Here is a 22979-nt window from a genome sequence, read left to right as displayed (position 1 = left end):
GACTTTAGAACTATAGCTTTTACAAAGAATTTCCAATTATAACTCATTTGCCTCCGGTGGCAGTAAATCCTCATTAGTTAGATGGCAGCGCCTTAAGGGGCAGATCATCCTATCTAAAATGATATCTTCACAAAACTCAGAGGGATGCTTAGGAGTAGGAATGTTCTGTCCAGATATCTAGATAAAATACTCAGACAGATAATGACCTTGCATAGAGCCTTCCCCTGCTGCGTTGGTGCTGTGTGGCGGTGGGGAGTCCCTCTGGTCTTCCTGGTGGGGGGGCGAGCCCTCCGTAGTACTAGTAATAGCACCAGTAGTAGCACTAGTAGCACCAGTAGTAGCACTAGTAGTACTAGTAGTAGCAATAGTAGCAGTACTAGCAGTACTCTCAGCTAGGACAGAGGGCCCCTGTACAGTCAGGGGCGCCGGGGCCACAGCCACCACAGGGGCAATGGTTGCCTCGACAGCCGGGGCGGGCGCTCCCTTGACAGCCGGGGCGGGCGCTCCCTTGACAGCCGGGGCGGGCGCTCCCTTGACAGCCGGGGCGGGCGCTCCCTTGACAGCCGGGGCGGGCGCTCCCTTGACAGCCGGGGCGGGCGCTCCCTTGACAGCCGGGGCGGGCGCTCCCTTGACAGCCGGGGCGGGCGCTGACGGGTAAGCTGGGGCGGGCGCTGACGGGTAAGCTGGGGCGGGCGTCGCCGGGACAGAGGGAGCGGGCGTCGCCGGGACAGAGGGAGCGGGCGTCGCCGGGACAGAGGGAGCGGGCGTCGCCGGGACAGAGGGAGCGGGCGTCGCCGGGACAGAGGGAGCGGGCGTCGCCGGGACAGATGGGGCGGGCGTAGATATAGGAAGAGGTGACTGCCTTGATATCTGGGCCACATCAGGCTCAGCAATGGGGCTGATGTCACATTCTGACATCACACTCCGATGACACACCTTCTCAGGGTCCTGGGGGCTGGGGAGCGGCAGGCCGTTGGGTAGCCTGAGCTCTTCCGGCTGGGCTATGGGAGACTCCAGGGGAAGCTCTGCTTCCGGGGGGGCAGGGACAGAGGAAGGCATGGTGATAGACAGGGACGTTGGCTCCTCCAACTTAGCTGGGTTTGACGGGGCCGATGCCAATCTGTTAGAGCTGCTGACACCGGAGGGCATTGGGGCAAAGTAAGACTCTGATTTAGATGATATAGTCACTTCTTCCCAAGCCTCCAACACCTCCTCTTTCTCCTTCACCTCCTCCTGCGCCTCCTTGGCAGACGACGGCTGCTCCTCAGCTGCAGGAGCGCGGCTTGGTTCTGGCAAGGGGGCAGGATAAGCAGGAACCTCAGGGGCTGATGGGGTGGCAGTAGCCCCCTGTACTGGTGGCGGAGAGTCCATGACGTCTGCAATGGGACTAGTTGACGGTGGGGGGGTATTAAAGGCAGTAGTGTCGAGGGGGGTAGTTACCCGGGGGGGTGTGGGGACTCCTGGGGGTAAACAAGGTGCTGTACAGTCTTTGTCTGGAGATTTGACCTCTGTAGAGACCAGTTCAGGAGTTTTAGACAGGGCTGGGGTACCGGTGATGAGAATGGTGTCAGATTTCCCTCTATCATCTGAGGAGGAAGAAGAGAAGCCATCAGGAAAAAGCACTACAAATGTAGCACAACCACCACCTTTAAAGGGTGAAATTAACAGAATGATGTGTCCCGTAGATGCATACTAATATATTTAAGGCCCCCAAGGGAGGAATGCATGTTAATTATATTTTGAATATTAGCCAGTAAGTAAAAATTACTTTTATGGCCCAAAAGCCAGTCTTTTTTTGTAAAATGTAGGTAATGAACGCTTTATTAGACATGGCAGTGGAGAAAATGAGTTTCTGCTGAAAGAGGAGTGGGCCGGACTCAAATCCACAGTGCTGCAAGAAATGCAATGGAGGCAACAGCCATGCAATTAAGTCCCATCGAATAAAAACTGTCCTTCGCATGGGCTGGCTGGTCAACTCACCTGGTCTGACAACAACAGGTGTCAAGTTCTCACCGTTAGCCTGGGCAACGGCTGGGCCCTCCCATCCAGATGCAGAGGACTGGGGGGGGGACCACACTGACGTTACAACACAGCCTTGTGACTATGGAATGACAATTCACAGATGACAACAAAATGGCCGCCCACACCAGAGAGTGGAGTGTGTAACAGCGGTGCAGAGCGGTGACAGTCGGTTGGGGGTATGGTGGCTCACCTCTGATGGGTCCTCGCTCACCTGTGGAGGGGTGGGGGTGGCGCCACTGCGGGTTCCCCCGGACATAATCTCCTCAGTGATGTCTTTACCACCCTGGTTAGGGTCTCGTATTCTGATCTATGGAGAGAGAGAGAGAAGAAATTATTGATGGGATATCAGGAAAAATTCAGGGGAAACAAGAGAGACTATAAAAGGAGAAAAAGACCGGAGAGAGAGATTGCACGACAGATTGAGACAGAGAAAGAGCGAGAGTGAACGCTGGAAGCCTTCGAGAAAAACACGGCTCCCTTTGGCCGCAATCCCTTTCTAAAGAAGGAGAGAGAGAGCAAGGAGGGAGAGACCGCGTTTAGGGGGAGGAGAAAGCAGGAGAAAAGGAGAGCTGTCACAACCAACAGCTTCCTATGATGCAAGTGTTTCCAACTGTGCCAAGTCTTCTGTGTTGTACTGAAGGGCTGTGGCCTAGCATGTCTACCCACTAGCACTGCACAACTACATGTCTCACATAAGGACACAAGAATCAGCCCAAAGCGACGCCGTCAGACAAACAGCACTCTAAACGGATTACCGCCTTGCTTTAGCGAATTCCCGACCAAGTTTGACCTAGAACAAACTCAATTTCAGCCAAGTTACCAAACAAATTCCAGCGCAAACCAGAAGAAAAAAAAAAAGAGTGATCCACATCTGATGAGTCAAACTACACCCAAAAAAAGACAGTTTTACTGTAAGTATATAAGGCACTTACTAATAAACGTTTAATCTTCTCACAAGGAGTGTCCATACATAGGGAGGCATGTATTCTACCGCAGACTCTGCCCCTCTCACTTTCTGTGCCTCTCACACGTACACACACGTATACACAGACTGAAAGAGTGGTCAGCAACAGAAGTGAGCCAGCACATTCCCCTGCTGGTAGATTAGTTTACCTGGCACAGAGACAGGCCACGGAGCCCCTAGCAGGCCCCCCTCATCCTGGGGCTTGAGTAGAGCTGCCGGCCTGCAGGCCTCTCCCAGCAAGGCAGGCTGACTTCACAACCGTTAGACAACACGCACGTAGCCCGACAACTCCCCGAGAAGAGCAGAGACGGCAGGGCAGACCAGGGCCTCGCTCCCAGCTCTCACACGCACACAGAGAAATTAGGAAAAAGAGAGAGCAAAGCGAGAGCGACTGGCCTTGTGGAGCTGCAGTGCTGGAATGCAGGCGCCCCCGCCCACCAAGCTGGAGACAGTCAAAAGAGGCCAAAGAGAGGGGGGGAGGGAGGAGGGATTCCAGAAAAAGAGAGAAGAAAAAAAGTCTTCAAACATTTGCAAATGAGCTCCCGCTATTGCAGAAACTCCCCATTCCTCTTCCTCCCTTTCGGCTGCTCCTCTGCCATTCTGAGCACACACTCCCAAACTCTACAGCCTCTTCCTGTGCAGAGGGAGGGGCGGCGGAGGGAAATAATGCCACAGAAGCGGTTGTGTGGAGAGAGAGCGAGAGAGAGAGAGAGAGAGAGAGAGAGAGAGAGAGAGAGAGAGAGAGAGGAGCAGAGGTAGGTCAGCCCTTGTGCTTCCGGCTCACAAGTGGGAGGAGCCTGGTGGCCACGTGGAGCTAAGCTATGTGCTGACATGTCCTTCAACCCCCTCCCTCCTCGACCCAGAGACCACAGAGAGGATGACACAGAATGACAGAAAAGGGAGCCGAAAAATGTGAGAGCCGCATATAGACGAAAAACAGGCCAACACACTGTTCAAGTTAATGGACAGGAGAAGAACAGGTAAAAAGACAGCAGGATTATCAGGCTGTCTAGACAGAGTGCTCTGCATGAAAAACAACAGATTTACACTTCAGTCATTTGCCAGACTGTTTTGGGTGTTTTCTATTCACTTCAAAAAGAAATGTTTTAAACCACAAAAAAACAGAACATGACACAAGACTGGTTGAAGCATGACTCACTGAAGTGTGTGTGTGTGTGTGTATATATTATATATATATATATATATATACGGTACTTTCTGAAGGACGTTGTGCAGCGGGCTCCAACCAAAGTCCACCCTGGCAACCAGCATGCTCCAACTGCTACTGATAAAGCAGACATACCCAACTTTTTTAGAAAACATACACTGAAAACTAGATCAGAACTAGTCTATCTCAGAACAGTTACACTGGAAACTACATCAGTCAGGTCCACCAGAGGACAGACTACAATAGGACAGTCCACAATAGGCCACACATGTAAGTCTGTGACTCACAGACATCACAAAACACCGGGTATCGTCCCTGCTGAGGCTTTGCCAGGCCTGTACTGTTCCCGTTTGTTTCATGGCATTTTTCCCATTAGTCATCTCTTCAGCAAGTAAAACGCACACTCAATCAGATTCAGGTCAGGTGGGAGGCACCTGACCTGAACATTCCACTTTTTGGCTGTGAAAAACTGCTTCAGCAGTATTTTTTAGGACATTGTTCCGCTGCAAGGTGAAGCAAAGTAGAGACATTTGTTTGGATCGAAGCAGTCACATCCTCAATCAAGGAGTCAGTTCCCGTTGGAGCCATGCCCAAGTAATACCACTACCCCATGTTTCACAGATGAGGTGGTATACTTTGGATCATTTCCCGGTGGAACAGGTAAATCTTTATCTCATCGGTCTATAAGACTTTGTTCCATAACAATATGTGCTGATTTATGTACTTTTTTTTTCTGTTCTTGAGGCTAACCCGTGGTAAACCTTCTGAAGGTTATGCTGACGTAGTCTTCACTTCATGGTACTTTTTGACACATCTATTGGCGGTTTTACCGGCTCAACTCGCCTCACTTTGGGGGCTCGACTTAGCTCTACACGCTTCACCTCGGTTCACTTTCCACAGCAGTTAGTACCCTGCACACCCACATAATGACATCACAGGAAAACTGCCATGACTACAACACGGGAACAACGAAGGATATCATAAAGAAACATCTACTGAATGAACTCCATTAGTTTTATTTCAAAGTGACAAGCCTTGAACATCAAGTGGCAAATCAAAAGTAAACAAAAATCCGGATAACATGGTCACAGACCCTGTTTGAAAAACAGTGAAAAAGTATAAGAATAGAATTATCACCCAGCAGCATAAAAAAAAACATAACTGCAATGATCTCAATAGGCTAACTGGCATGCAGTGGAAAAGCTTCATGTCTACATCCTGGAGTGTTCAACAGTTGTTCTTATTCACTTGATGTAGGCATGGATGCGTCAAAAAGTGAGATGACTACACAAGCATAAACTTTAGAGGGTTTACCAGAAAATGCAATCCGCTGGTTAGCCTCAAGAACAGAACAGTCTACAGTTTGCTAATGACCTGCGACTTGCCAACAACCAAAATTTGTTCTATTGCAAATTTGAAAGACAAAAGGCCAGTCCTAACAACATACCTTCTCCCTCTGTCCAGCCATCAACACCAACCCCCCACCATCAGGGCCCATACACAATCACCCATTCCAACCATCCCCACCTCGGTCACTACAATGGAACTTTCAATCCTGGAGGGGGACGTTAACAGACTATTCAAGAGACAGAACCCCTGGAAAGCAGCAGGGCCTGACGGTTTCCCCATCCACCCTAAAGCACAGATCAGCTTTCATCTTCAACACCTCACTGGAGACATGCTGCATCCTGGCCTGTTTCAAGTCCTCCATCATTATCCCAGTCCCCAAGAAGTCAAGGATCACAGGACTTAACTACAGGCCCATCGCCCTGCCTGACCTCTGTGGTTATGAAGTCATTTGAGCGCCTTGTACTGTTCCACCTCAACACCATCACCGACCCTCTACTAGACCCACTGCAGTTTGCCTAGTGTCAACATGTCTGAGGACGACACGGTCAACATGGCTCTTCACTTCATCCTCCAGCATCTGGACTCCCCTGGAACCTAAACCAGAATCCTATTTGTGGACCTTAGTTCCGCATTCAACACAATAATTCCCGCTTAACCATAAAAACCAAGACAAGCTCTCCCAACTTGGAGTGCCCGAGTCCACATGCAGGTGGATCACAGCCTTCCTGTCCAAAAGGAGGCAACATGTGAGGTTGGGGAAGCGCCTGTCTGGTCCCCTGATCATCAGAAGATTTCCTCGAGGCAGTGTCCTGTCCCCCCCTACTCTTCGCCCTGTACACCAACAGCTGCACCTCCAGTCACCACTCAGTCATTCTCCTGAAGTGTGTGGATGACACCACTCTCATCCGACTTATTTCTGATGGAGACGAGTCCGCCTACAGGTGGGAGACTGACCATCTGGATTCCTGGTGCAGTCAGAACAACTTGGAGCTAAACGCTCTAAAGACATAAGATATGATAGTGGACTGAGGTGGAAGCCCGGCAGTCCTTCCACCCATTCTGGGCACCATGCTCACCCAGGACCTCAAGTGGGCGCTGAACATCACCTCTCTTACAAAGAAAGCACAGCAGAGGATGTACTTCCTGCAGCAGCTGAAAAAGTTCAACCTGCCAAAGATGATGACGGTGCATTTCTACCCTGCCATCCCTCTCACCCTGGAAATTGACTATTTAGAGCCCTCCCCTCTGGCAGAAGGTTGAGGTCTATCAGGACCAAAACCTCTCACCTCTTTCCCACAGCAGTAGGCCTCATGAACAGGCCCCCAGAACCCAACTGACTATAACCCCTCCCACACCACACCCCTCTACCGGACAAAGCTGGCACCATTATTTTTTTGTAATTTATTAATGTCTACTGTTTTTACACTCAGTCCACTGTTATTTGTTTTTATATCCCTTATTCCTTTTGTATAAATTGAGGCACCAACAGGCCAGAAGAAATGCCTTGTTTGTTGCGAAACTCACTTTGCAATAAATCTCTGATTCTGATTGAAAGCATTCTTAAGTCATCCATAACAGGGTTCTTCCGTGCTCTACCCATTCATTTGCTAATGCTGAGCTCACCAGTGCATTCTTGGTTTTTAATTTACCAAATAGTTGATATTGACACCCCTAATGTTTGGCTGCAGTTTAACCTCTTAGTCAATGTTTTATTTCAAAGCGAATGTGAGGGAGTACAGAGCCAAAACAACAAAACTAGCGTTGTGTCCCTAGCCAAAAGCTTATGGACTGGACTGTACTTTTTGTACCATCAAACACCAGCACTCAGCCAATTTGCAGTGGCATGTCTGGGAAACTCAGCCCTCAGTAGCTTAATATACATGCTGGATATGAAATACATGGCGTCGATCTGAGGCTAACATCAAGACAAATCAATACGGACAATAAAAAACTAAATCTAGAATAAGTTATTGGAACCAACAATATTTAAGGGAGAATAATGGATAATTTCCCTGAAAACTAATCCAAAGTATGTCAGTGCCTTGGTTGCATAACTATGCATGATGGAGCCAGAATAATGCAACAGGGCTGCTTCTCTTCAGCGGGGACAGGGGCTCTGGACAAAATAGAGAACATTGAATAGCACCAAATACCCAATTGTTTTGGGGCAAACCCTACTGCCCTCTGCAAGAAAGCTGAAGGCATAGTAGAATTGCACATTTGCACACAACAATGATCCAAAGCACACAGCCAAATAAACCAAGGAATGTCTTGCAAACAGCAGATCTATGTCCTGGAATGGTGCAGTTATTAAATGGGTTGTGCACTTGAGAGCCCCTCACAATTTGACTGAGCTTGAATTCTGCAAAGAAGTGTTGAATAAAATTGCAAAATCCAGACAAGCTCATTTGAGAGACGTTTCCAAAACCGTTACTGGTGTAATCCAAGCAATGGTTGTTTCCACAAAGTATTGGATGTGGGGTGTGCACATTTTTGCAAGGCATTGAAAGTTTATTTTTGATTATTTTTCAGAAAACTATTTGCTTTTCATTTAAATATTGAAGGCTACAAGACCTACAAATTGATAAAAGGTCTGACATGCGTTACCTTATTTTTATAGATGAAAAAACATTTTTAATAAGGGTATGTAGAGTTTTGATAACTGTTTTTCTGAGGCTATAAATGAAGGTATTCTTCGAACTCTAAATCCCTGATTGTTGCAATTGACTATTTCTAATGAATATAATTATAGCCAACCAACCAGTAAACAGTGCCCGACATTCTCTCCATTCACCCTGGACAGCATCAAGCCAATTTGCACAGACTCTGTGAGACACCCAGCCTATTCAATAAGACACAAAAAGGATATTAATTCCCGGCTGCAGTAATTCTGCTGTACGACGAGGCAGCAACTTAGACCACTGCACCACTCGTGAGCCCTTGCTCAGGTATGTTTTGATATGTTTTAGTTAGGAAAAAGAGTGTGCAACAGTGACTACTGATATAGACAATGTCAGAATGAGGAACATTGCTGTATGTACCTCCTTAAAAATTATGGGAACTAACCTCATTGTGGCTAGCTACTTGTCATTCATGCCAGCAAGCACATAGTAAAACATCACTCCAGAAACATATCCAAACACTACAATATTTCAGTGGCTTGGAAGGAACAAAAAAGATAATCATGACTGAAATCTTTTACTATGCAAATTATTTCAAAGACAATTTCCAATTGAAATGCACAAATGCCCCAGCATATGTGCATTTCACATGCTTGCTTCAATGTTCCGAGGAGCCTATTTTGCAGCTACTAAAGGGCCAGTGCTTGGGCCTCTCACCACAGTGGATCCAAAGAAAACATGGGTGGTCCCTGTTAATTCAAATAGCTGTAGAGGTTTTAACCATAGAGATGGTATATAACAGTAGAGGTGGCGAATAAAGACATAGATGATGAACAATAGTAAAAGGTGCTGCCAAACGGCAGACGAGGTGGCTGGGCACAAGGGCAGACGAGGTGGCGGTGCATAGTGGTAGAGGAGCATAGTGGTAGAGGAGCATAGTGGTAGAGGAGCATAGTGGTAGAGGAGCATAGTGGTAGAGGAGCATAGTGGTAGAGGAGCATAGTGGTAGAGGAGCATAGTGGTAGAGGTGCATAGTGGTAGAGGTGCATAGTGGTAGAGGTGCATAGTGGTAGAGGTGCATAGTGGTAGAGGTGCATAGTGGTAGAGGTGCATAGTGGTAGAGGTGCATAGTGGTAGAGGTGCATAGTGGTAGAGGAGCATAGTGGTAGAGGAGCATAGTGGTAGAGGAGCATAGTGGTAGAGGAGCATAGTGGTAGAGGAGCATAGTGGTAGAGGAGCATAGTGGTAGAGGAGCATAGTGGTAGAGGAGTTGGTGCATAACGGTAGAGGTGGGACGATAAGTTTACCTGTACCTGTTTGCGCTCCCGTTTTGGTTGGATCTGTTGTTGTGGTGGGGGTGGTGGTTGCTGTTGCTGGGGGGCTGGGTTCATGATGACCGGAGCGGCCGGCACGGAGGGCGTGTACTGCGGCTGGGCTGGGTAATAAGCCCCAGCTGTGAACCAGAGAGAGACAGAGAGAGACGTTAATGAAAACTATTACATGCGTCACCTGTTTTAAATTAGCAGCAGGAGTAAGTGGTAATATTATGGTATAGCTGTCATGGCGCAATAATCCATCCAGGGTTGGGTTGATGCAATGCCAGCATATCCAGTCACAGCTTTGTTTGGGATCACCGCAAACACTTTCTAAATGTGGATAGGTCTGTTCAGATCAACTCTTAAAGCTGAACAAACTAAGTAGGCTGGGCAATATATGTTTACTGTGCAGTACACTACGGCTAGAACAATGACCTTATAGATGAAAACTGGCATGAAAATACAACCCCTACAACGCTTAGACATTACCATGTTGAAGCACCAGGCCTGCATTACGGCCATTTTCAATTCCTTTTTGTTTCAGAGCATGTTTGCCTTCAGTCCCGTATTCTCAATAGTAGTTAGGTCAGGTGACAGGCCTGGTCAGTCTAGAAGTTTCCATGTTTGGGCCCTGAAAAACTCCTTGGTTGCTTTAGCAGTGTGTTTGGGGTTATTGTTCGGCTGCATGGCGAAGAGTGATCCAATCAGTTTGGAGCTACTGGGTTGTATCTGAGCAGACAAGATATTTCTGTACACTTCCCAATTCATCTTAAAAGTTGCTGCCAGCAGTTCCATCAATGAAGACAAGTTAGCCAATTCCAGCCCAAGACAACACCCATCCACCTTATTTCACAGAATGCTAGTTCCTTGCCATCACTCTGGCACATACACTATTTGTGCCCATTTTACGGCATGTCTCGCCTTGTATTCCAACTTCTTTGCTATAATAACAGTTAATCTCACACTTCGTGACAGTGCACCTTTCTGATTTTACTTTCAAGTCAAGAGAAACATGTACAAACTCAAAAGGACTTTTCATTTTAAACTGTGCACTACTTGAATTACAAAAAATGAAATAAAACGTTTTTGATGCTAAGAAAGCTAGACATGATTCTGATTGAATTCCATCACTGAGTAAAGGAAGATTACTCAGTTTGTTACCTGTTTTTATTTATTTTTATTCCACAAATCGCCCTCCATCTATTTCCACGTTAAATATGGTCGTCATTATTCATCTTCAAGGAAATAAACAAGTCAGAGCATAACGATAAAGAAACAAGGTGCCTCAAGCTTTGAGGAACCAATTGAATGAGGGGGAGGGTGTTCTATATGGGCGGAGCTTCCCTGAGCAGAGATTCCATGCCACGGGCCACAGACAGACCTTCTGGAAATATCAGTCTCTGCAGTGATAAGTATTTATTTGCGTGACTCCACTACTAAAAATGTATCATGTACCAACACAATGCCAAGTCAATGACTTGTCAATGTTCAAACACCACCGTTGCTATGCTACACATGTATCACTCACCTGTGATCTCAACAAGCTCTGAAACCTTCCATTTATAGATGTATATACCTCTGTATGAAGCCAGAGAAGCATCATAAGTAACAGGGAAACCGGACACCACAATAATGTTTCTCTTCCATTTGTTCAGGTAGCGAGTGAGTTTTAAGCTACCGAGTAGAAAAGAGAGGGGACTTCAAGATGCAGAGATCATCTACCCTGTCATTGGCAGTCACCGAACTCCATCACTGCCCACTTGCTGGACATTAGCATAAAGTTGAACATCTCAACTGTTGCTAGGAGATTCTCTGAGAGTAGTTCCGCCCACTGTCGCCATGATTCGCTGGCTCTGGTTGGAAATTAATGGAAGCGTGGCTCTTTGTAGTGCTAGCAAGCGGGCAGTGTGCATGGGGCTTAATGCTGTGGATAGGCTAGTAATGCAAGAAAGAAACTCAAAGTGCACCTGTTTGTATATTGCCACAAGGTGTAGTGTGACTAGGACTCACAACATTGTTTTTAAAATGAATAATCTCTCTGTTATAGGCCAATATCTTTAATTCTTTAACTTAATAGAAGTGAGCAGGAAGCTAAGGTGACAACATCTTCCAGTTAAATAATAATTATAGTACATTTAAAGTACACCAATATGTTTGTAAACCATTAACAAGCTACCAAATGTACATGTAAAACTGCCAAAATAGCTAGCAACCAACAAGACATGCCAAATAACTTGAAATCTGAAGGCCAGTACAACAGATTAGAACATTCAAAAGATTGGAAAAGAATCCCATTTTTCAGATGAGGAACACATTGGTTTAAACAACCCAGCAGACATTCTTTATGTTAAGTGTTTAGAGGGTTGTTCATGATAAAGGCCATTAAAGTAGACTATAGGGCTATGACACATCACTCCCTCCTTGAGCACACTGACAATACTTCTGGCCGTCTACAGTCCTGAGCTACTGTGAACCAACCTCTTTCACTCTCTGAAACTTACACAGGCATCCCCTCTTTCTCACTCACATAGCAGCAAAAAATATAAACTTATAAAAGCGACCTCTTTGCCAGCGAGTTGCTCCCTCAGCACACATTTGAATCTAACTCTCATTACTGTGTCCGCATTGTCGACCAGACAGAGCACCGACTAAATATAGTCAAAACCCACACAAGAGAGGGAGGGAGAGAGAGAGGGGACATGCTCAAGAAGAGAAAGCAGAAGGAACAGAACTTTCTTGTAGTGTGTCCCATCCCAGTAAATAAGAGCTTGAGACATGAGTCACGACGAGAGAGAGACGGAGGGAGGGGTCAAAGGAGACCGTAACCAGACGGCACATAGTTACCCTCAACAGTCTGCTGGGAGTTCCTCTTAAAGGGAAGGTTCCCCATCTCAATGGCGTCTTGAGTGTGAGTCCTGAGAGGAGAAAACCGCAGGAAGGTGGTATCGTCTTACCCCTTTAAAGTCCTCGTCCTCTCCTATTGGTCTACAGCTGTTTTAAAACTGCCCAAAGCATCTCTTTATACTACTCTCCTCCCCTATTCCTGCCTCTCGGCCCATCTGGCTGTCCTTCCTTCCCTCTGTCAGATTCTCTCCCTATCCACAAGTAGCCCCAGTCTCCTGTGGTCAGCAATATGGAGCAGTGAGAGCCCTGCAGAGAAGGCTGAACAGAGAGACCACTCTTTAATGGCAGTGATCTGATCTGGGCTCTTAGCTTGGTCAGGACACAGGATGGAGATGGGGTGTGTGTGTGTGTGTGTGGGGGGGGGGTCAGTATATCACTGAACCCTAGGATAAAAATAACCCCCTAGCTGTATTCAATCACAACACAAGTCAGGAAGGATAGCGGGAACAGTTTTTCACTTGGACTTAGTGTTTAGGTTGCCAGTGTCATCCAAAGGATGGGAGATGAATTGCAGGAATTCTATGGCTTCACAGAATGTCCTGCTTGTGCCAGGTTTCCAGTGTCACTGCGGTCCCTGCTCCGGTCCGAACTAGAGCTCTTCCCCACTATGCCTGGTGCCAGCTTCCAGAGTCAGAACACATTAGCTCAACTACCAAAGTTCCAGAAAATAAGGTTATTCGATAATACAACACGGCACAGGTAAAGAAAATGTTCTTTTATGCATGCATGTCATGTTTAGGGATGGGTGCCATTTTAATTTTTTTAGTTTCTGCATCCGGTTCCACATTTCGGTGACAAATTCTAAATCATTTTTCGGTTCTTATAAAATTATTTCAATTTCACTGTGACTGGTATATAGGACAGAGAAGGAAGTTGTTGGGGTTTGACTGATCTTTTCGAACACAGTCATAGACAGAACAGTCCACTGCCTTAGGTCTGCATGAGGTTTCGTTACTTGCTTGTGCAGCCATACATGTAGGAGAATATTTTGCTGCACTGATTGCATGTGGCTTCGTCGTTGTTCAGCCTACATGATATATTTGATCACCTAACAACCAGTAAGAATTCTGGCTTTCACAGACCTGTTAGTTTTTCTTTAAGAAGCCCTCCTGTTCTCTACTCATTACCTGTATTAACTGCACCTGTTTGAACTTGTTACCTGTATAAAAGACACCTATCCACACACTCAAACAAGACTCCAACCTCTCCACAATGGCCAAGACCAGAGAGCTGTGCAAGGACATCAGGGATAAAATTGTAGACCTGCACAAGGCTGGGATGGGCTACAGGACAATAGGCAAGCAGCTTGGTGAGAAGGCAACAATTATTAGAAAATGGAAGAAGTTCAAGATGACGGTCAATCTCCCTCGGTCTGGGGCTCCATGCAAGATGATCATGAGGAAGGTGAGGGATCAGTCCAGAACTACACGGCAGGACCTGGTCAATGATCTGAAGAGAGCTGGGACCACAGTCTCAAAGAAAACCATTAGTAACACACTACACCATCATGGATTCAAATTCTGCAGTGCACGCAAGGTCCCCCTGCTCAAGCCAGCGCATGTCCAGGCCCGTCTGAAATTCTGTCTGAACTCCACTCGCCATGTTTGGAGGAAGAATAAGGATGAGTACAACCCCAAGAACACCATCCCAACCGTGAAGCATGGAGGTGGAAACATCATTCTTTGGGGATGCTTTTCTGCAAAGAGGACAGGACTGGACAGGACTGCACCGTATTGAGGGGAGGATGAATGGGGCCATGTATTGCATGATCTTGGCCAACAACCTCCATCCCTCAGTAAGAGCATTGAAGATGGGTCATGGCTGGGTCTTCCATCATGACAATGACCCGAAACACACAGCCAGGGCAACTAAGGAGTGGCTCCGTAAGAAGCATCTCAAGGTCCTGGAGTGGCCTAGCCAGTCTCCAGACCTGAACCCAATAGAAAATCTTTGGGGGGAGCTGAAAGTCTGTATTTCCTAGCGACAGCCCCGAAACCTGAAGGATCTGGGGAAGGTCTGTATAGAGGAGTGGGCCAAAATCCCAGATGCAGTGTGTGCAAACCTGGTCAAGAACTACAGGAAACGTATGATCTCTGTAATTGCAAACAAAGGTTTCTATACCAAATATTATGTTCTGATTTTCTAATGTATCAAATACTTATGTCATGCAATAAAATGCTAATTACTTAATAATACAATGTGATTTTCTGGATTTTTGTTTTAGATTCAGTCACTCACAGCTGAAGAGTACCTGTGATAAAAATTACAGACTTCTACATGCCTTTGTAAGTGGGAAAATCGGCAGTGTATCAAATACTTGTTCTCCCCACTGTATATGATCACACTGTGGTGTTGTGCAACCCTAAACATCTTTTGTGCAACCAATCTTTTGTTTTCGCACCTATTTTCCACCCAACCCAAATTTGAATTCACATCCAAACCTATGGCCAAAGATGAAAGCAGGCCAAAGTTTGGGAGGAACTGAGGGGGAGGAATTTGAGTGTAACATCTCCAGAGCACCAGGCCCAAGACCAGCGGTTCCAACCCAACTGGAAGAAGTAGCAGTGAGTTTTAACCGAGCCGGAGGGCACATAGATTTTCCTTCTCCTTGGTCTTGTTCTCGGCCAGATGCCTGGAGCCCTGGAGCAGACCCAAACACATTCTTGCCCGCAAATCAACTTAGCACTGCAGTCTCAAAACACTCCAAATACAGGCAGGGGCTCTGTGCACATTTGTCTGTCCATCAACGGTTTACGTGCAAAACTGGCACAAGTGGAATCAAGAGTGTGTGTGACTTTCTTGCGTTAAACACATTCAAGTACAGCATTCAAGTACAGCATGTGAGAGCATGAGACTGTACCTTGGAGTGGTGTTGAGCAATCACGAACACGCGACAATGAGATTTTGTTCATGTGGAAGCGATGGTGAGAATCCAAACACAGTCTATTGAAAGGGTAGCGTGTGTTGGTTGCATTCGTTGGGTCTGTGTTGAACACAACAGGATAAGCCTCTGGAAAGCTCACAGGCTTGTGTGGTCACCAAGATGTTTAGGGCTACCAGTGATCCTTCATTAACTTCATGTGCGGACAATCACAAACCACAAGAGGGCAGTCAAACACAGCATCACCAGCCCAGAGGCCTCGGCTTTCTCTCCTGGACAAAGACCCATGGGGAATATTATACATGACCCATGGGAATCACTTATTCATCTGAAAATAACAGGTTCAGAATTTGACCTGAGCCTAACACGATATTTTCCTTGAATTCAGTCAATTGAAAATTACAGTACATTGGAATTTAAATTAATCTCCGACATGCCTGGGTTTTATGTCCAGGAGAAAAGTGGTAAGCTGAGGCCTACTGTGTTGGGTAATGGTGCGTATCGCAGGCGAGGCCCCAAACAGAGCCTCTTACCATATGTACCATATTCAGCTGGGCTGGTGCCTGGATAGAAGCCGGTGGTGCCCGCCGGGACCGGGAACTGCGGGGGGGTGGGCACGTACGTCGACCGGTACTAAGAGAGAGAGGAGGGAACAAGGAAGGAAGGGATAACAGTCAGTTCCAAATAAGACCATCTAAATGTACAATGCAGAAGGTTTCAAGCCCAGAGTATTCAAGACCAGCTAAAAGCTTAACTACAAAAAGAACAAGATGGAGTAACATGGAGGGGCTCATTGCTCTTACTGCCCACCAACTACTTGATCGATCTAATCACACGCGCACGCGCGCGCGCACGCGCACGCGCACGCGCACGCGCACGCGCACGCGCACGCGCACGCGCACACGCACACGCACACGCACACGCACACGCACACGCACACGCACACGCACACGCACACGCACACGCACACACACACACACACAACTACCTTTCTCCTACACAGACTGGTTTGTGGTTTAGAAAGATGTCAACAAGCTATAGCAGGTCTACCTCTCTTGACTTCTCTAATGTACACCTCTCAACTCCCTCACTCCCGGTGAACCCTCTCAACCAGCCCTCACTCACTCACTCTCTCTGGGGGGCTATTAAGCACTGTACAATCAGGAAGGGACTGGAGGGTCAGCTGACTGCCTGGCCATGGTCGGTGGGGGGGAAGTGGGCTTTTGTCTCTGGCTACAGAGTGCCCCATAGAGCTGGGGACAGACTCAGCAGAATATGGGCCGGGGGGGGAGGGGGGGGGGGCGGGGAATAAAGCGAGGGGGGGGTTTGCACTTTAAACTAGTCTAGCTCAATAGTTGCAACCACACCTAGTTTGAAATAGCAAGCTGATCTTGATTAAGTTCCTTAACTGGAACAAATGAAAATCAAATTAGGCAGAGTGAATGTCTAAGTAAAGAGGATCAGAGATCCTACTAGTATAGCAGGAGCACATTGTTGGACAGTGTATTTACCTGTCCAGGTGTGAAGGGGGCCCTGCTGGACAGTGTATTTACCTGTCCAGGTGTGAAGGGGGGCCTGTTGGACAGTGAATTTACCTGTCCAGGTGTGAAGGGGGCCCTGGCACCACATCAGTCTCAAAACTCACATGTACGCACTTGCCACTTTGAGAAGAATGAATTGAGTTGAGAGAGCAGAAACACAAGCTGCGCATACAGAGGATCAAACTTGCGCACACACCGGTGCCACTTCGAGAAGAAAAAACTTCAGTTGAGAGAGCAAAAAGTGACATTGAGAGGGCAGACCCACAAGCCGCGTGAGCGAAGGACCAGTCCCGTGAGAGTTTAAACATTGTGATAGCACAAATATCGTTCCGTGAAATTCACCTGTGCCTTCTTGAAACCTCCCCTGCTCTCACTTGACACGTGTTTGCACTCAAACAGTACATGGTACCTCAAATATGATTGGTAGACTTACTGCTTAATCACGTCTTTTTGTTACAATGCTGTTGATTGACTAATTCAAAAGCCTGGGACCTATACAACATGACTGAGCTATCATTGGTAATTAGAGCAATAAAGTGATGGGAATTGAGTGTTTTTAGTGATCTGGCTCACATGGAGCAGTTCACTTAACCGTTTTACATTATAAGTTAATGTGTGTTACAATGTTTTGTTATTGTGTTCTACTCTGATCTGTTCTTTCATTATTAAAAATGTTTCAACACAATGAAGAATTATTGCATTGTTAACAATATTTTGCACTTATTTTTCACTAGGATTAAAAAGCATCATTTCAGTGAAAGATAAATTAACAAATGTGTTACTTTCCACAGCTTTACTAAGGCCAGAACATTATTATTACTATGACCGTTAATTTGGGCTGCTTAGAAAAATTTGCTTAATCATATTTGCTATAAAGGGTGATAAAAAAAAAAAATACTGAACGAAGAGGCATTGAGAGCCATTAAGATCTCTTTTAAAGGAAAAAATTACTAAGTAATATTATTATTACCAGTTCAACATGGCATTTGTTCTAATCGTTGGCCAAACTATAAACATGTCTCAAGGTTCAACAGATGAGGAACTATTGTGTTAGATAGGGCGAACATTAGCTGGATTTAGAACATGACAGTAGTTTCTGAATCACTTGTCCTCAACAATGTGGTTGGAAATCTCTGGCTATTTTAACCATTCCTTCATCTATCATACTGGCCTATGGTGGTCTGGGTGGCAGGTTTGAGGTTTTTGTCTGGTAACTGTATGCACTTGCAGCACTGCATGTAGTTTCAGAGGTTGTAGCAGTGGTCCCTTACTCAGCTGTGGTAGAGGCATCGCTAGCATCAGGTAACGCACTAACAGCAATTCTCAGCTGTGGCAACAGGACTGTTGGATGCATCAATTTTACGTGCCTGTGGAGATTGTTGGTGAAGCCAGAACAAATTGAAAGTGTTGCTTTGCAAATACTACATACTGCACTTTCCTAGTTTTTTTTGTAAAAAACGCCCAGATATTAGATCTTTTAGGAGTGTCACTCATGTTGGCATTCTAGCAACTGAGTCATTTCGCAGGAGCCATGCAGTTTTTTTTTAATAGATAAAATAAACTTTATTTTTTCGATAATTGAATGCATTCACAGAGAGTGTATATTACAAAATGGTCATACGAATTAACAAGGGTTTTACAAGTTTGAGTTTCTTTAATATTATTAAAGTTTATATGTACATTCATGAATATCCTGTCAAATTCCATCATTGGCCATTTACAACATCAGTCAAGGGTTACGTCTTCTCGGTTCTGTCTATTCCTTTGGAATTATGTTTTTGTTCAATGTTTTTAATTAACAGTGGGCGACATTATTCACAAGGTTATTTTAATAATTGCGGTTTACAGCAAATGCCTTTTGTAAATGTCTTCTTTTAACAACTTGTCTCAAACATATTTGAGAGCCAAATAAACGTCTCTTTTTAGTTCGCGAATCGGCTCCCATCGTTCATCAAAAAGAGACAGTTTGTTAACAACCCATCACTGGAAGGAAGATTGTTTTGATGAGGCACAGGTGAATTTTGAGAATTTGAAGAGTAATTCCACAATTCCACTCTCACAATGTTTGTACTCTCACGTGACTGGTCCTTCACTCACACGGCTCGTGTTTCTGCTCTCTCAACGTCACTTTCTGCTCTCTCGACTCGATTTTCTGTGCACATGAGTTTTGAGACTGATGTGACCTCATACCTGTCCAGGTGTGAAGGGGGCCCTGCTGGACGGTGTATTTACCTGTCCAGGTGTGAAGGGGGCCCTGCTGGACGGTGTATTTACCTGTCCAGGTGTGAAGGGGGCCCTGCTGGACGGTGTATTTACCTGTCCAGGTGTGAAGGGGGCCCTGCTGGACGGTGTATTTACCTGTCCAGGTGTGAAGGGGGCCCTGCTGGACGGTGTATTTACCTGTCCAGGTGTGAAGGGGGCCCTGTTGGACGGTGTATTTACCTGTCCAGGTGTGAAGGGAGCCGTGCTGGACGGTGTATTTACCTGTCCAGGTGTGAAGGGAGCCGTGCTGGACGGTGTATTTACCTGTCCAGGTGTGAAGGGGGCCCTGTTGGACGGTGTATTTACCTGTCCAGGTGTGAAGGGGGCCGTGCTGGACGGTATATTTACCTGTCCAGGTGTGAAGGGAGCCGTGCTGGACGGTGTATTTACCTGTCCAGGTGTGAAGGGGGCCCTGTTGGACGGTGTATTTACCTGTCCAGGTGTGAAGGGGGCCCTGTTGGACAGTGTATTTACCTGTCCAGGTATGAAGGGAGCCGTGCTGGACAGTGTATTTACCTGTCCAGGTGTGAAGGGGGCCGTGCTGGACGGTGTATTTACCTGTCCAGGTGTGAAGGGGGCCCTGCTGGACGGTGTATTTACCTGTCCAGGTGTGAAGGGGGCCCTGCTGGACGGTGTATTTACCTGTCCAGGTGTGAAGGGGGCCCTGCTGGACGGTGTATTTACCTGTCCAGGTGTGAAGGGAGCCGTGCTGGACGGTGTATTTACCTGTCCAGGTGTGAAGGGAGCCGTGCTGGACGGTGTATTTACCTGTCCAGGTGTGAAGGGGGCCCTGCTGGACGGTGTATTTACCTGTCCAGGTGTGAAGGGGGCCCTGCTGGACGGTGTATTTACCTGTCCAGGTGTGAAGGGGGCCCTGCTGGACGGTGTATTTACCTGTCCAGGTGTGAAGGGGGCCCTGCTGGACGGTGTATTTACCTGTCCAGGTGTGAAGGGGGCCCTGCTGGACGGTGTATTTACCTGTCCAGGTGTGAAGGGGGCCCTGTTGGACGGTGTATTTACCTGTCCAGGTGTGAAGGGGGCCCTGCTGGACGGTGTATTTACCTGTCCAGGTGTGAAGGGGGCCCTGTTGGACGGTGTATTTACCTGTCCAGGTGTGAAGGGGGCCCTGTTGGACGGTGTATTTACCTGTCCAGGTGTGAAGGGGGCCCTGCTGGACAGTGTATTTACCTGTCCAGGTATGAAGTAAGCGGGGCCCTGTTGGTTGGGGAAGGAGATCTGCTGCGAGGGGATCATCATCATCTGTTGGCCTGGTTGGTACACATGTGTGGGCGCCACAGGCCTCGGTGTGCTGCTGGGGGGCACCCGGGGGGCACTGCTAGGCAGGGTGGGACGGGCATAGTATGGCTAGAGAGAGGAGGAGGAACAGGGAGGAAGGGGGAGAGAGGAGGAGAAAGGAGTGAGGAGGGGAGACAGGTAGAGAGAAGAGATATGAGGTTAAGTATCACATCCACATGTTTCCTCTTATGTAAAGGTAATCTTCAACTATTTAATTTAATCCTCATTTGAAAAGATCCATTATATTTCCCTTTGCCATTCTTAATAGCATTTAATACTACATCAATTCTTGACTCAGACACATTAACAGCCGGTCCCGGGAAAAACGAATAATACTAGTCCATTCGGCTTTTGGTTCATTTACATTCTGGTGCGTATCGGAGCAAAAATGAAGCCAAAACAATGATGCCAGATCCACAGGCAGAAACTGTGCCAACTACACACAAACTGACTCCTCTGGAAAAAGAGTAGGAGTGTTACCTGCAATGACCTGAATCCTCCCTTCAGCAGCGCACACACGCGCGCGCACGCACCCACACACACGCGCGCGCACGCACACACACAGGCGCACGCACACACGAGACAGGAGGGAGTGAGAGAAACAGAGCAGCACAATCAGTTAAGTTGACAGACAGCGGAGCACCTCCCCCCACCACCCGACCTACAGCCAAGCAGGGAACTAACACGTAGCATGCATATAGATGCAGAACACATTCCGATCCTATTAAAGATGCAGGTGTGTGATGAAACGGGTCTGTGAACAAACGTAACAGAGGGGGGGGGGGGGGTGCGAGTGCCTGAACATGACAGGTGGCCAATGAAATAGCTGGATGACTTTTAACAGCAAATGCCATGTCAGTGTTTCATAATAAACAAGCTTCAAAAGTATTAAGACCCCATCAGTGTTTCCACATGACGTTAGGATACAGCCTTATTCTCACATCAATCTACACAAAGTCTATAATGACAAAGCAAAAACATCTTAATATCACATGGGCCAATCAAGGACATTCAAAGACTTTTCCCGAAGCCACTTCTGCATTGGGTGTGTGTTTAGGGTTGTTATCCTGTCGGAAGGCGAACCTTCACCCCAGCCTGAGGTCCTGAGCGCTCTGAAGCACGGTCATCCAGGATATGCCTGACCTCCCAGGCCCTGCCGCTGAAAAGCATCTCTATGGTCTAATGCTCACACCATGCTTCACTGTAGGGATGGTATTAGCCAGGTGATGAGCTGTACCATGATTTGTCAGACCACACAATCATTTTCGTCATGCTCTCAAAGCTCTTCTAGCAGCATGTCAAACACCTTTTACTCAGCAGTGGGTTCAGTTCAACCACTCTACCATAAAGGCTTTATTATCAACGGAGCACCACAGAAATTATTTTCCTTCGGGCAGGTTCTCCCGTACCAGCAGAAAAACTCTACAGAGAGGTCTACAGAGAGTTCCTTGGACTTAATGGCTTGGTATTTGCTCTGACACACATTGTGTGGTACCTGGTATAGACAGGTGTGCACTTTCCCAAATCACGTCCAATTAATTGAATTTGCCACAGGATCGAATCCAATCCAACTCTAGAGACCAAAGGACCCAGTATGAATTTGAGCACTATTTGGCGAGTCATGGTAAAGGGTCTGAATACTTTAATACATTAAGATATTTCAGTTCATTTTCAATAAATTGGATGTAGTTTGACAGAAAAATATAAAAACATAATATTTATATGTTTAAACAACTATATAAAAGTACATAACTAAAAAATATGGGGAAAGTGAAGAGGTCTAATCGTTTCCCAAGGCATTAAGTGGAGAGAGAACTCTACAATGCCCCTGAACCCAACCCAACCCCTTCCTGGCCCCTGATTAGGATGTTAGTACCTGTTGGTGTAAAGCACGGGGCCCAGGGGCAAACTAGAAGAGGAGAGGAAGACAGGTCAGAGGTTTAACCCACATAGCTGGAGAGCAGCAGATACAAAAGGCTCCCCTACAGACAGGCACACGCACAGATGGACGGACAGGCAGGCAGGACCACGGACCAGCAAGAGGATTCAGAACACAATGCAGTTGTCATCTGAGTGAATGCTTCTGCCCTCTAGTAGTACCACTGACAGGCGGCTGTGTGGGAAGTACATTCACTCAGGACTAAAACTGTCAGACAGACAGGTTAGATGTACTTTAGAGTGGGAGTTGTAGGCGCTTCATTCCAAACAGCGGATTAACATCCTTCACTACGGACACTCACACGTGACTTCTGAGGTAAGTGTGAATCAGAGGTGATGCAGGGTGACAGAGTGGCCTACCTGTCGGGGCTGTGGGGATGGGTTCATTTGTGGAGGTGGGGGGGCAAAGACAACAGAGGGGGGCTGTCCAGGAGGAAAGGTGGGCTGTGAGAGAGGAGGGTTAGGGAGAAAGGGGAGAGACCGTGACCAAACCATATAGGCACTGACAAACTACCACAACGACACAAAGGTTTAAGTGAAAAACGGACGGCCGATTCCCATTACCTGTTGGAGTCCCGGGGACGGGGCAGGGTGGGGGACAGCGTGGGGTCCCGTTATAGGCTGTGGTGCTTTATTCATTTCATGTGGTTCTGCATGGACTCACTCGGGTCTGGACAGAAATCTGAGGAGTGAGAAGACGGAGGAGGGTGAGTCGG

General features: G+C 47.0%; 1 protein-coding gene across 19 annotated transcripts in view; it reads right to left on the bottom strand.

The window, feature by feature from the left end:
• LOC105016596 (eukaryotic translation initiation factor 4 gamma 1) overlaps positions 1 to 22979 on the bottom strand; it is a 42640-nt gene that overhangs the window by 14507 nt on the left and 5154 nt on the right. For 7 of the 19 annotated variants that reach the window (XM_029124399.2, XM_010880574.5, XM_029124473.2 and 4 more), the window contains exons 3-12: positions 22828 to 22945; positions 22624 to 22707; positions 22202 to 22234; positions 20806 to 20826; positions 20218 to 20394; positions 15760 to 15859; positions 9433 to 9578; positions 2213 to 2329; positions 1981 to 2059; positions 207 to 1586 (exon numbers count right to left, since the gene is read on the bottom strand). In XM_029124399.2, coding sequence (XP_028980232.2) covers positions 207 to 1586; positions 1981 to 2059; positions 2213 to 2329; positions 9433 to 9578; positions 15760 to 15859; positions 20218 to 20394; positions 20806 to 20826; positions 22202 to 22234; positions 22624 to 22707; positions 22828 to 22902 — 2212 coding nt within the window. In that variant the 5' untranslated portion in view covers positions 22903 to 22945. The other 12 variants (XM_029124590.2, XM_029124515.2, XM_029124543.2 and 9 more) reach the window with 12 other exon arrangements.

This window comes from Esox lucius, chromosome 1 (assembly GCF_011004845.1).
Source record: "Esox lucius isolate fEsoLuc1 chromosome 1, fEsoLuc1.pri, whole genome shotgun sequence".
Classification (NCBI taxonomy): Eukaryota; Metazoa; Chordata; class Actinopteri; order Esociformes; family Esocidae; genus Esox; species Esox lucius.
This window is presented reverse-complemented; position numbering and strand designations above follow the sequence as displayed.